Below are 13271 nucleotides of genomic sequence, written 5' to 3'. Positions count from 1 at the left end.
ACAACTATAAAGTTAAAGTTTAGTTCAGCGGAAAAATTAAGAAAATTTGAAATGGAAATAAAGGAAAACATCAAAATTCATTTTAATAAGCTCATATAAAATTTAAACAGTTAAATTCAGTTATTTACGAGCATAACTTTCAGTAGAAATCTGAAATATTTCTACAACTACTGACCAATTCTATTAAATATTTATATTGTCTGTTTATTTACATTAATAAGTATATAGTTAAATTAAATATATTTCCGCTATTGCCTTCAAAAAACTAGTGGTCAAAACTAAATAAGTTTTATTTTATAACATGTTTGATTTAATTGTTTAAAAATTAAAACTAAAATTTTCTCTATCACACTAAAATTTTAATGCTTTATCAAAATTCAAAAATCTTTTAAAAACAGTAACATTATGCGTTTTTCGTTTTGTTAAAGACTTTTTCTAACCTATGAGCATTTTTAAATTCGTTAATAGAAACTTAGTTCCACTAACAAACCCACCAATTGGTACGGCCAGGCGCTAGCTTACTCGAAAACCGCGATGAACCTAAAAAACATTTTGAAAGTAAACAGCTAACACGTGAACAACATGTTTTTGATGACAGCATGCTTGTGGTGCATTACCGCATGATCAAGTGCTTCACGAAAGGAACCGGATAAACAATGAGCTATCCATTTTGTTTGATACCGCACTTTAAACTCTATTGGTTGAGAATTACGTTGTGATTTATCATTTTGGTCAAACTTTTGCATCGTCGGTTTTTTTCTAAATTTTTCAATAGTGTGGTATGAACACACAGAGTAGTGTATATATAAAATTTATTCAGCTTCACTTTTAATGATTTGATAATGTATTTCGCTTGATTTAATAAAATGATATTCAACAAAATAAATCAAGTATTGGAAATGTATCACACTTTACTTTTTAATTATTATTGTTAAAGTTAAATTGATTCTTTTTTACTTACTAAAAACTAAAAACTAAACATTTGTAAGCTAATAAACTAATTTTTGTATTACTAAATCAGTCTTTATTGTGTTATATATTCTACATGTGTTAGTCCTTCTACATCAAAGTGTAAATAACTTTATAAGTATAAGTTTGCGTGTTAAAGATTTTGCTTTCTATGTTAATCTATATATTTGAAATAAAACTTAATTATGTTTTAATTTTCATTTTAAACAAAATGAACTTTTTGTGTTATTTTTATTCTTCTTCTCTTCGTTATGTGTCTTTCAGTTTAAGTGGTTGCTGCCTTGGTCCATCGTGTTGACATAAATCCCAATAATGATATTTATATATTTAAGTAAAGCCAACACAAAATTACAAAAGTAAGAACTCTAACAAAGGTTTGAAATGAGTTCCGTTTTTTGATGTTCTGCGTTGTTTGCAAATGTTTATTATTATAACTTTTTTTCAAATTAAATATGATTGTAGTTATAACTTTTGTAAATGTCAACAAATATGAGTTTTGTAAAATTTTTGTTTTGAAAAGTTAAATGTATTTATGAAGTAAAAAACAATAAATACTTTCTTTGATTTTTATTAAAGTGTATTAGAAATTATTTCAATATACGTTTTTAAGCTACCACTGTGTACAAGTGGGCTTAAAGTATAATGTTAACGTTTAGGAAGCTTGATAATGAAACACTCAAGAAGTTTAAGTTTAGTATTTGAGTATATACAGTACAGCTAAGAAGTTACAAAAATTAAGTAAACAATATTTTTAAGCATAACTAAGTGAATAAAACATATTATTAACATATCTGTAATCATATAAACACTTAAACTATATATAGATAAAAAACGGCAATAAAAACCTGATATTTACAACTATAAATATCAAAATATAAATCATGAACTTTTGTTGAACTATAAATTGTTAGAAATGATCGGGTTATAAGTGATCGGGTTATAAGTGATCGTATTAGAAGTGATCGAGTTAGAAATGATCGGGTTAGAAGTGATCGGGTAAGAAGTGATCGAGTTAGAATTGATCGGATTAGAAATGATCGAGTTAGAGATGATAGTGAACCGTTTTTATTGCATATCATTTGTTTATTTAAATGTTTCTTTGATACTAACTGTTTAGAATAAATATAGTAAAAAAAGGTAGTTGTAAAATTTTTATTACATTTTTAATAAGAGAGTTGCAAGTAATAAACTCCCAAATTTAAAACTAATTTTCCAGGAATTTTGTGATAGTAATGCTTTAAAGATTGTTGAATTAGTTTTACTTATCTATAAACTGTAGGAAATTTGATAAAAAATAGTTATTTAAAACTTAAACACTTTTAAAGCACTTAAATATTTTTTGTTTTATACATTTGTTTTTACTTGGTAAAACTAAATCGTTTAATTTATTAGATTTGTATACTGTTCAAATTAAATGTTACTTTTTACGTTATAAATTGATACAGCTAGAATGTATACGAATATGATTTAGTAAATATTGTGGCGATATTTATATAACTTACGGTGTTTTTAATAAACAAAATAATATGTGGACGTATGATGTAAAAAATCTAAAGTGCTTAATTTAAAAAATGTTTTGTTAAAGGATCGAGTACTTTAGTCAACATATTCAATTGTAATGGTGTTTTAGAATCAAATACAAAAGTAACAGTTTCCTGATTTTTATAAAAACATTTACAATTTATAACCGATACTTATTTTGTATAACACTGTATAATACATTTTAAACTGTAGATACATTTTGTAAAGTTTTCAAATTGAACGCTTTAAAAAAAGACTGGACAAAGTACAAACGCAAAAAATAATTAAATGTATACTTTTTTAAGCTCTACAAGTACAACAAAAGTATTTTAAGCGCAGTAAGTGTAAAATATTATACTCTGAGTAAACTCGTCTACATAAATAAAATAAGCTGTTTAGTTTTGTCATTTATGAAAAGTATTAAGAAAATACTAAAAGTGTATCTATGGTAAGACTAAACTGTTTAAGTTAGTAGTTAAAATGTTATGTTACAAAATCCTTTTGAAAAACGTGGTATTTAATTTGAAGGTTGTAAACAAAAATATTTTTTATTTACTGTGTACTTTGTAATGGTGTTTTTATTTTCTTTTAATTTTACTTAGTTGCAGGTATATAGTAAGTTTCATAAGTTTTTCTCACTGAAGGCTATTTAATAGTCATACCATTTGATTGGTAAACTCCCTAATCAATGTTACAGTATTTCTTATTCCAGCAAAATAATTTATAAAAAAGTATTTAATTTTAGACAAAAAAGTTATAATATATATTCATTGCTGTTTTTTTATATAAACTACCAAATCTGTTTTCAGAGTTGACAAAATGCAAACTTTAATTTATCAATGATGATAAGTGTTATATTTTACTACATTTGTATATAACCTTTAACGAAGTAAGATTAGGTTCAGTCTGGGCAGAAAGAGTCAACTTTTAAATAAATTTATTTTATCAAGTAGTACTTTGAACTAAATGGTTACTCTTTAGGAGTAGGTTTATATTAGCATCAATAACTTATTTACCTGCATTCTTAAGTTTTATAAAGTAGGACTATTTGTTTTTAAGCTTTTTAGTTTCATGTGAAAAACTTTTTTTTGTGTTAAAGATTGCTCACCATGGTACAATTTATTAAGATACATACTAGAATTCAAAAATTAATAACAGCTTATTGCACAATTTTTATTCGAAAAAAAATTAAAGATAATTATATTTTAAACTTCACTTAGGCAACCGAAATACAAGTCTGCCCAATCAGTGTAGAATCTAATACTTGTTACAAGTTAACTAAAAGTTTATCAGCTCTGAAAGCAGTAGGTATACTTTTAACAGGTGTTTGAACTAACGTAAACATGAAAGTAAAAGTGAGGCCCCGTAGATTTGAAGAAGAAGGTAACAGAGGTAATGGGCCACCAGGAGGTAACAAAGTCGGAGGTGTCAAAAATCCTAGAGGTAAAAGATCACCCAGAGTTAGTAAAATTGGCAGCGTCAAGAAGCCCAATCGCTACCGCCCAGGAACAGTGGCTCTTCGCGAGATACGCAGGTACCAGAGGTCAGCTGAGCTTCTGATCCGCAAGTTGCCCTTCCAGCGCCTCGTTCGCGAAATCGCACAGCGTTTTAAAACCGACCTGCGTTTTCAAGTGGCAGCAATCAGCGTTCTTCAAGAAGCCGCCGAAGCCTACCTGGTGGGATTGTTCGAGGACACAAACCTGTGCGCCATCCACGCCAACAGAGTGACCATTTCGCCCAAGGACATGCAGCTTGCCGGTCGCATCCGTGGCGAACGGTAGTTCTAAAAGCCAGGCAACTCGATTTTTATTGTTATGTTTTTTGTGTAATTATATATTATCTTCATGATAAAACTTGCTTTAATGATGTTTTTAAAAGTTGTGGAGCATCGTCGTACATTTTCATTATAAGTTTATTTCAAATAGGTATTTCTTCAATCTTATCTTAATGACTATAGATATAAAAAGTTAAAATATTTTCTAGTTTATATGTGTTTGTTTGGCAATCATAATTTCTTAAACGTACTTACTTCATCGCTTCAACAATAAAACTCCAAGAATTCTACTCGTTTTGCTTTTGTTGATTATAAATAAATAAAGTAAGATATATTTTACATATAAATGAAAATTTTAAAGAAATTAGCAAAAATCATAAATGATTATATTTACAACTGTTAGACAATTTACTGTGTCGAGAGTAGTTAGCAAAACCCTGGTGGCATGAAAGGTGAAGCTAAACTAAGTTTTAAAGTCTTAATTTTATAGTTTAGATCTTAAGCAAACGTGCAGGGGCGTGTTTTGCATTTTCAATTTGCACGTTACAGTAACCTCTCGCATCTTTACGCACTCGTGACGTTACGCACTTTCGTTTAGTTACGCATTTTAGAATTCTAAAAAATTCAAAAATATTTTTTTTTATATTGCACAAATTAGGTTTATTGTATATTTTTAATTTAAAATATGTTTTTAAATACTAACTCACCTCTCTATATCTTTAGACTGTGTAAATTTATGTTCCTTGACTAATTGATGAACATTAAGTTATTCCTCAGTATATCAGAAAATTTTGTTGACAATAAGAGATAAAATTTAAGTTTTCCTTAAACTTAAATTTGTATTTTGACTTTTGTATATGAATATAGAAACAAATTTTAATATAGAAATCATACCATTTCTTAATTGTAAACAAATGCTTAATTACAAGTTGAATTTGCTAAGTACAATATAATATAAATGTTAAGTATCAAATAAGTCAAATATAAATAAAGATAAAGATAAAATCTATATGTTACTAAAATTAGAAAAAATTATTTTATATAAATTTAAACCTTTTTTTTATAGATGTATAACTTTATCTTTTGTTTTCATAATCATAGATAATATAAAAAAATTATTAAAAGTAGGAAAGTAAGTACATTTGATACCTTACAGCCATTACAGTATGTATATTTGATACCTCTCGTATCTTTACGATCTCTCGTATCTTTACGCATTTTTTTGTGGACACAATGTGCGTAAATAAGCGAGAGGTTACTGTATTAGCATATTTTTTCTTAAATTGGGTCCATAAAAGACTGTGTTAGTTCATTCATAATATTATTTTTAATACAAACTAATACTTGTAGTTGCACACTGTACACTTTTACATATATCTATCTATTATAAAGTAAAATGTTTTTTTTTATGTTCGTTAGTGTTTCAATTGTTCTTTAATGTAACATAAACTCAATCATTGGCATGTCATATATAAAGTAGCCCTAAATATTGTTTAGATCAGTTTTATTTAGGTTAAAGTTGTTATTTAGTTATTATGGTCATTAGTGTATGTGTAAAACATACTATGAGCATTAAAAGTTATATTTAAGTAACCAATATCTATAGGTTATTAAATGAATATTTTCAAATGGGCTCAAAGTAAAATTTTACTTACGCCTTAGTGCAAACAAAATAACTTACTATATTTTTCTTTTTTGAAAAACTTTAGTATTTATTAAATCAAAAATACTTTGCTTAAAATGTTATACTTTCAGAAGAATCAAAGCAATAGTTTATAAACTTCCTAACTGAGCTATTTTAGCTATACGAAATCAAGTTTTTGTTTCAAACAAACAAATTTCAAAAACATCACTTTTTACCAAGGGAGTTGTTTCTTTTAACAAATTAAGTAAATTGCAGGTTGTCAGAAGTTTTTTTTTATACTTTTGAAAACATAAATGTTAGAATCTTAGAAATATAGTACTATACAGTTATAAAACTTACTAAAAACTTATTAAGTACTATATAAAAATAAAACTAAGTATTTAAAGTTTTAGGAAAGACAAAGTTGTTTTGGAATAATAAAAACGTTGATTTTAATTTTTTTCTTTTTATCGTATAGATTAGCTCATTTTAAAAATGTTTTAATACTAACACTTTACTTATAAAAAAATGAGTCGTGAATAAGTGTGCAATTTTATTGAAATTTAGATATATACAGAATTAGTGGGAATTGTTGTAAATTCAAAAGCTCGTTCACACCAGGTCACGATGAGAAACAGTTTTGACGTTTCCTGATTCGTTGATATCGGCTGGCCTAAAAAAAAACTTTTCTAATAATTGTTTGAGTTTAAGTTAAATTTTCTGTATTTAAGTTAACGGTTTTGCGTACAATCAATATTTTTTAGTTGACTCCAAAAAAAGTGAAACTTTAAAAATTTTAAGCTAAGTTTATGGTAAAACATAATTCTAATTAGTATCGTTTATCTTAAATTTCTTATGCGTTTGACAACTTTTGATTTTGTCACTTTAAATTGGTCAAAAAGTTCTTCAGCCAAATAAAAGCAATTATGTTGGCTAACAATTGATTATAAGACTTATAAAACATTTTGTATACAAACTGAAAAATATAAAAATTAAAAAGATGATAAAAAACACCATAAAAACATATACAAAGTCATCGAAACAATCCAAAAAAAAAAATATATATAAAACAAACATACCTGTAAAGTTGAGCTCTCTGTTTGGTGGTGTCATCATGCAGGAAGGCGGTGGAATCTGTCCGAATAACCCGAACCCACACTACCACCATAATGGCCACGATGACGATAATTCCTGCCAGGATTCCAATAACTACTCCTGCTACGAGCGCGCCGTCTGGTGGAGAAAAAAATACTGTGTTTAAAAATTATTGAGATTTTTCTTCTATGAAAAAATTGATACACAGCTTAATTAAACTTTAACGAATAACAAAGAACCACGAAAATAATTGCTGGTATAATATTAGTTAGGGTTTGAAGATTATCTGTTTGTAAATATACGCTTTTAGTTTCTATCAAATCTTTGTGTAATTAATACTTTAATATTAGAAAGAATGAATGTTGAGTATAATATTTTCTAGTTTATGGTAAAGTACTTAATTAGCTTCAGTAAACTCTATTTTATGATGATTAACATTGATTAGATAAAGTTTAAGTATTAAATCGCCAAACTTTATCAAAGTTACATAATAAAATTTCTCAAAATTAGGATAGCGCAAATTAAAAACATAATTAGTTTTATTTACAAGCTGTTTAATACAAACGTAATTGTTTATGCTATACTTACTTAGTTAGAGCTTAGGTCAGCTTCTATTTTCAGTATCAAAGTATATGTTAACTAGCTAAAGCTGACATCTCAAACTTTCGATAAAATAGTTCTTAGCTTGTTGCTTATGACAAGTTCAAAATTAAAAGATCTATAAAGTATAGTTTATTTAATATTTAGCTCATTTTTATTTCGGCTAATTTTAATCAAATTACATAGTTTAATGTAAAATGTTAACAACTTAATATGTTTAATCATGTTGTAATTAGTTTATAAACTACTTATAATTTGTTTACAACAAACACGGCTTACTTTTTGTCAAGTAAACACACCAGACGTAGATAACACATTTTATAATAAAATCATTGATACTGTTTACAAGATAGACTATTTATTCCACATGAGTAAAGTACAGGGTACGGCAGCTTTTTATAAGTAACAGGTCAATGTTCCTTGAAAAAACTGCTCGATGAATATAGGAAAAAGTTTTCTTGTAAAGGACGAGTAATTACAATTATGTATTAAGAACCTGATCATAACAATAAAACTTTTACGTAAAATTTAAGGAAAAGTTTTGCCGAGGTTAAAACCTACTTTGTCTGGGTTTGTATTGTACTCCATGGCCTTGCTTAGTCTGCTATTATGACTGTAATGAATACTGTTTTAGTAATTATATGCTTAGAAGTATTCATTTATTTAAAAATCTTAGTCCAATTTAAGAGAAAATAACCAACAATTCATTCAAAAAAGTATATGATTAATTATACTGTAAACCTTTTTTTTTGTACGTAACCGTTTAATGAAAATAAAAGAAGTTTAAACTTATGTAAGCTTTGAAATAATGTGTTTTTTTATTATTAAAGTTTAAATACTGTAAAATATATTTAACATATATAGTTATTCATACTTAGAGAGACAAGTTGTTTAAAGATTTTACTTTCTTGTAGCAATAAAGTAATAAAAATTATGAACTAATCATAGTGTTTGTTCATTACTCTGCAAGATATCACTGATTTCTGTAATTATCTTTAAATATATTTTCTGCATATAAATTCTTAAAAATACGTTTAAGCGTACAAATACAAAACAAAATTTTTATCAAGTGCATAGAAAAGTTTATTCCTTATTAGGCTTTGATCTGTTCGAATTTTTAACACACGTTTTTAAAATGTTATTGAAAATTACAACCGAAAGAACTTAAAACAACTTAAACTAACTGGTATAACGGCTTTTAAGAATTTTTTATAATAAAAACTAAGCACAACTATAAAAATTAAAACTAGTAAAAGTTTAAATAGTATGTAGATAAACAAAACATTTTTGACCTGTTAATAAGTAAATATGCCGAAATTATTTATAGTTTAAATTCAAACTGAATGAATTTGCAGGTATATTTATTTTGTTAGTTAAATAAATAAGTTTATACAACTATTTTACATAAATTTAAAAAAAAAAGATACAAAAGTAATTATTTAATCTTCAAAGTCACACGCTTTATTACTCAAAAGGGCTTGAGGTGTATGTAGTTTTACTTGTTCATGTTAAAAAACTTATTAAAACTCAAACTTTACTTTTACTTTACGATAGAGCCGTTAATCTTTACTTTTAAAAAAATGCACGAACTTCCGAAGTTTTAAAACTCTAACTTCTAGAAAAATGTGTAAATTTTAGGTGTAGTCAACCTGTCGCTTAAGTACGCATTTTTAACACAGCGCAAAAAAAAGTTTATTAAAGATTATATCATTTTTTAATAATTTTTAAATTTTTTAACCGCTAGGTGTCGCAAATCCACAGGAATGCACCATATCGCTTTTAGAAAATAAAAATTAAATTAATTTACTTGTTTTTTCACCACACGATGTCGCTGTTCCATTCCTCCACGTCCCCTCCTCCACCCTAAAGCTTTCCCCTCCTCCACCCTAAAGCTTTAGCCAAACTCATACTGAGCGAAATTTTTTTTTTTCTTAAAAAAAACTCTCTTACGTAATTTGCCATTTCAAATGCATTTTATAATTTTTATATTTTTAATAACATTTTGTTACTATGCTAACAAACTCCAATTTTTATTTATTTTCCACTTCACACAATTTTCTTAATTATAATTAAATACATTTTTATCATAAATTTTCTTTTGCTATAATCTTTATTATATTTAGTTATAATAATAAAAATTACAAATTTCTATTACATTAATAATAATCAAACTTTATTAAAATTGTTTCTGCACCAATTTTTTAAAATCAACCATTTTTAAAATAGCTTACTAAAAGCAATTTCACTCTAGTACAAGTTTTATGTCATTTCAAATTAGTAGGTGAAAAGATTTGGATAAAGTGTATATCATCTAAATAAAACTAGTCAAAAGTCAGAAAACTAGATAAGTTGTTATTTAGTTATTATGGTCATTAGTGTAGGTGTAAAACATACTATGAGCATTAAAAGTTATATTTAAGTAACCAATATCTATAGCAGGGTTTCCCAAACTTATTTACTAAATCGCCCCCTTTTCAGAAATTTGAAAAAAAATCGCCCCCCACGATTTTACAAAGTAGTTTTTCTCTTGAGTACAAAATTTTAAGCCAAAAAAGTTGTGTTTGAAATGTAATTCAGTCCGGTACTTCTTATGCACGCACTTTTGGGCTATGTTTAAAGTGGGTGGGTGTCACTTTTGCACGACCGTCACTTTTGCACGAACGTCACTTTTGCACGAAGGGACACTTTTGCACGAGCGTCACTTTTGCACGAGGGGTCACTTTTGCACGAAGGGACACTTTTGCACGGCGACACCTTTGCACGAGCGTCACTTTTGCACGAGGGGACACTTTTGCACGGCGTCACTTTTGCACGCAGGGTCACTTTTGCACGAGGGGACACTTTTGCACAGCGTCACTTTTGCACGCAGGGTCACTTTTGCACGAGGGGACACTTTTGCACGGCGACTCTTATGCACGGAGGGTCACTTTTGCACGAGGGGACACTTTTGCACGACGACTCTTTTGCACGGCGACTCTTTTGCACGGAGGGTCACTTTTGCACGAGGGGACACTTTTGCACGGCGCCACTTTTGCACGAGGAGACATTTTGGTACGGCGACATTTTTTCACGATGACAATTTTTTTACGGCAGCTTTGTTGCACAACGACACTTTTGCACGGAGAGTCACATTTGCACGAGATGACTCTTTTGCACGGCGTCATTCTGCACTAGGATACTTTTCTGCATGCAGGGTCATTTTTGCACGAGGAGACACTCTTGCACGGCGACATTTTTTCACGATGACAAATTTTTATGGCAGCTTTGTTGCACAACGACACTTATGCACGGAAAGTCACTTTTGCACGAGGGGACGTTTTGCACGGAGGTACATTTTTGCACGAGGGGACTCTTTTGTACGGCGTATTTGATCTTGCAAATGTTACTCTCTCATTGGCTTATTTCATGATCACGTGGTGCTGGTATTAGTATCTCTTGATACTTTGAATAAACATAAGTTCAAACTTCAAAATGTTACTCTCTCATTAGCTTATCACGGTTATGCAACATTAAAGTAATGAAATAATCCAAGTTTAACTCATGAAAAATAAGCTATTTTACTGCTCTTTTTATTCTCACGCTGAGTTAAAAAGTAAACTAAAAATAAACATCAAGTAAAATCTTAAATACCTTTACACTTCATAAACTAATTATTATTTTTATTTTACCAATTTAACAATTGTTTAAAATTAAAATATTTGTTTAACAAACATATAATGCTAGTTTTAACATCAGGAGAATAAAAGTAAAACATAATACTTAAGATTCGTGTTTTAAAGCCTTACTAAATTAAGTTTTTTTTTTTTTTTTTAATTAACGAAATACAGATTGGTTTTGTTTAAAGTATTCTAAATTGTTTATATTTAAATTAAAAAAATCTTATTCATCTGTTTCAATTGTTTAAATGCTATTTTCCATGACTGTCACATATCTTTTTAAATTTATTGAAGCACTGAAGATATAGTTGATCAAAACTTAGTTTGTAAGATAATTTATTGAGAGATTAAATTCATTCATCTACTTTATTTAAATTTAGATTATAAACATTAATTAAAGAAATGTGGTACGTTATTATATTGTTCTACGTAAAACTTCAAAAAAAAAGCTTTATATTTAAATTTCATTATAAAACAACCACATTTCATTCATTCAGTCTCCGGATATGAACAGTCTTAATAAGCTTTTTTTTTCTCTTTTAAATTCGTCCTAAGTTAAAATATAAAACACCAATTTGTTATACATAATAAAATAAAGATATTAACCAAATAGAAACTGTTCAAGGAAAACCGCTGCAATATTTCAACAATGAGGCTTGGTAAAGTTCTTTTTTTTATATTGGTCAGTTGAAATATGGTGCAAACTTCCTAATGAATTAGTATCTTGCAAAAATTTTATTTAATTTCGATTAAAGTTAAAAACGTTTTATCTGTGTTATATTATGGTTAACAAAATTTTTAAGTTCTTAACCGTATTAAAAATAAATTAGTTAAGTAATTTTTATCAACTATTGATTTAATTTTAGGATTTAGCTTAGTTTATAGTTCAATTTTATTAGCAGCACCTTTACTCTATTAATGATGACTCATATATCAATGTATTAATGATTATTTATCCGGCCGGTCTATTGTTAATGTCTTTGGAGCGTTAGGTTTTTATTTTTGTTGTTAGTCAATGCATTTAAATATTTGATGTTGATCGTTCTACATCAAAGCGTAAATAAGTATAAGTTTGTGATTAAAATTTTGCTCTCTATGCTAACCTATAAATTTTATATCAAATTATGTTTTTATCTTTGTTTTAATAAATTAAGAATTTTTATTAATTTTTTTTCTTTTTGTGGACGATAAACTTGTAACCGTATAGTAAACTATATAAAAAGGCATAGTTGTTGATTAGTATATTAAAATTCAAAGTTAACTAGAACAATTTACCTACACTTAATGTATTTTTATATCCTATTTCCTAAATAAATCAAATTTTTTGTCCCTTGTATAAATCTTTTATAAATAACTTTAATTTATTTTCTCGTTAGTTTGTTTCTAACATCAATTTTTACTGTTTAAAATCTTAAATCTTTAGTTTTTTTCCTTAAATATAAAAAAACATTCTTAATATTTGGTAATAATATTGATGCTGTGACTTCGATTTAACTGGAATGATAAAAACTACATGATTTTTACATGATTCCCACCTACACAATCAATTTTTAAAATATGTTATAAAACTTTAGTTTTCAGTTTCTTTTTATGCTACAGATTTGATACTAGCTAAAAAAGACTTTTAATTGGCCTGCATGCAAAATTGATGTTCCGTGCGAAAAAGTCATAGTGCCAAAATGTCGCTGTGTAAAAATTGATCTTAAAAAAGTGACGTTGTGCAAAAGTGTCGTTGTGCAACAAAGCTGCCGTAAAAAATTTTCATTATGAAAAATGTCGCCTAGAAAAAGTGTCTCCTCTTGGAAAAATGACTGCGTGCATAAGTTTCTCCTCGTGCAAAAAAGAAGCCGTGCAAAAGAGTCCCCTCGTGCAAAAATGTACCTCCCTGCAAAAGTGTCGTTGTGCAAGAAAGCTGCCGTAAAATTTGTCATCGTGAAAAAATTTTGCCGTGCAAAAATGTCCCATCGTGCAAAAATGACGCCGTGCAAAAATGACGAAAGTGCAGTAGTGTCACCTCGTGCAAATGTGACTC

The 13271-nt window shown here is 27.9% G+C and overlaps 1 protein-coding gene across 1 annotated transcript; it reads left to right on the top strand.

Moving 5' to 3' along the window:
• The first annotated feature begins 3833 nt into the window (after positions 1-3833).
• LOC145828786 (histone H3-like) lies at positions 3834-4271 on the top strand. The gene has a single exon (XM_082936537.1). It carries the CDS (start codon positions 3834-3836, stop codon positions 4269-4271), a length of 438 nt encoding a protein of 145 aa, XP_082792663.1.
• Positions 4272-13271: the final 9000 nt, after the last annotated feature.

This window comes from Thalia democratica, chromosome 2 (genome assembly GCF_965202585.1).
Source record: "Thalia democratica chromosome 2, ktThaDemo2.hap1.1, whole genome shotgun sequence".
NCBI classification, from domain to species: Eukaryota; Metazoa; Chordata; class Thaliacea; order Salpida; family Salpidae; genus Thalia; species Thalia democratica.
Note: the sequence above shows the minus strand (reverse complement) of the source record. Positions and strands in the feature narration are given on the sequence as shown.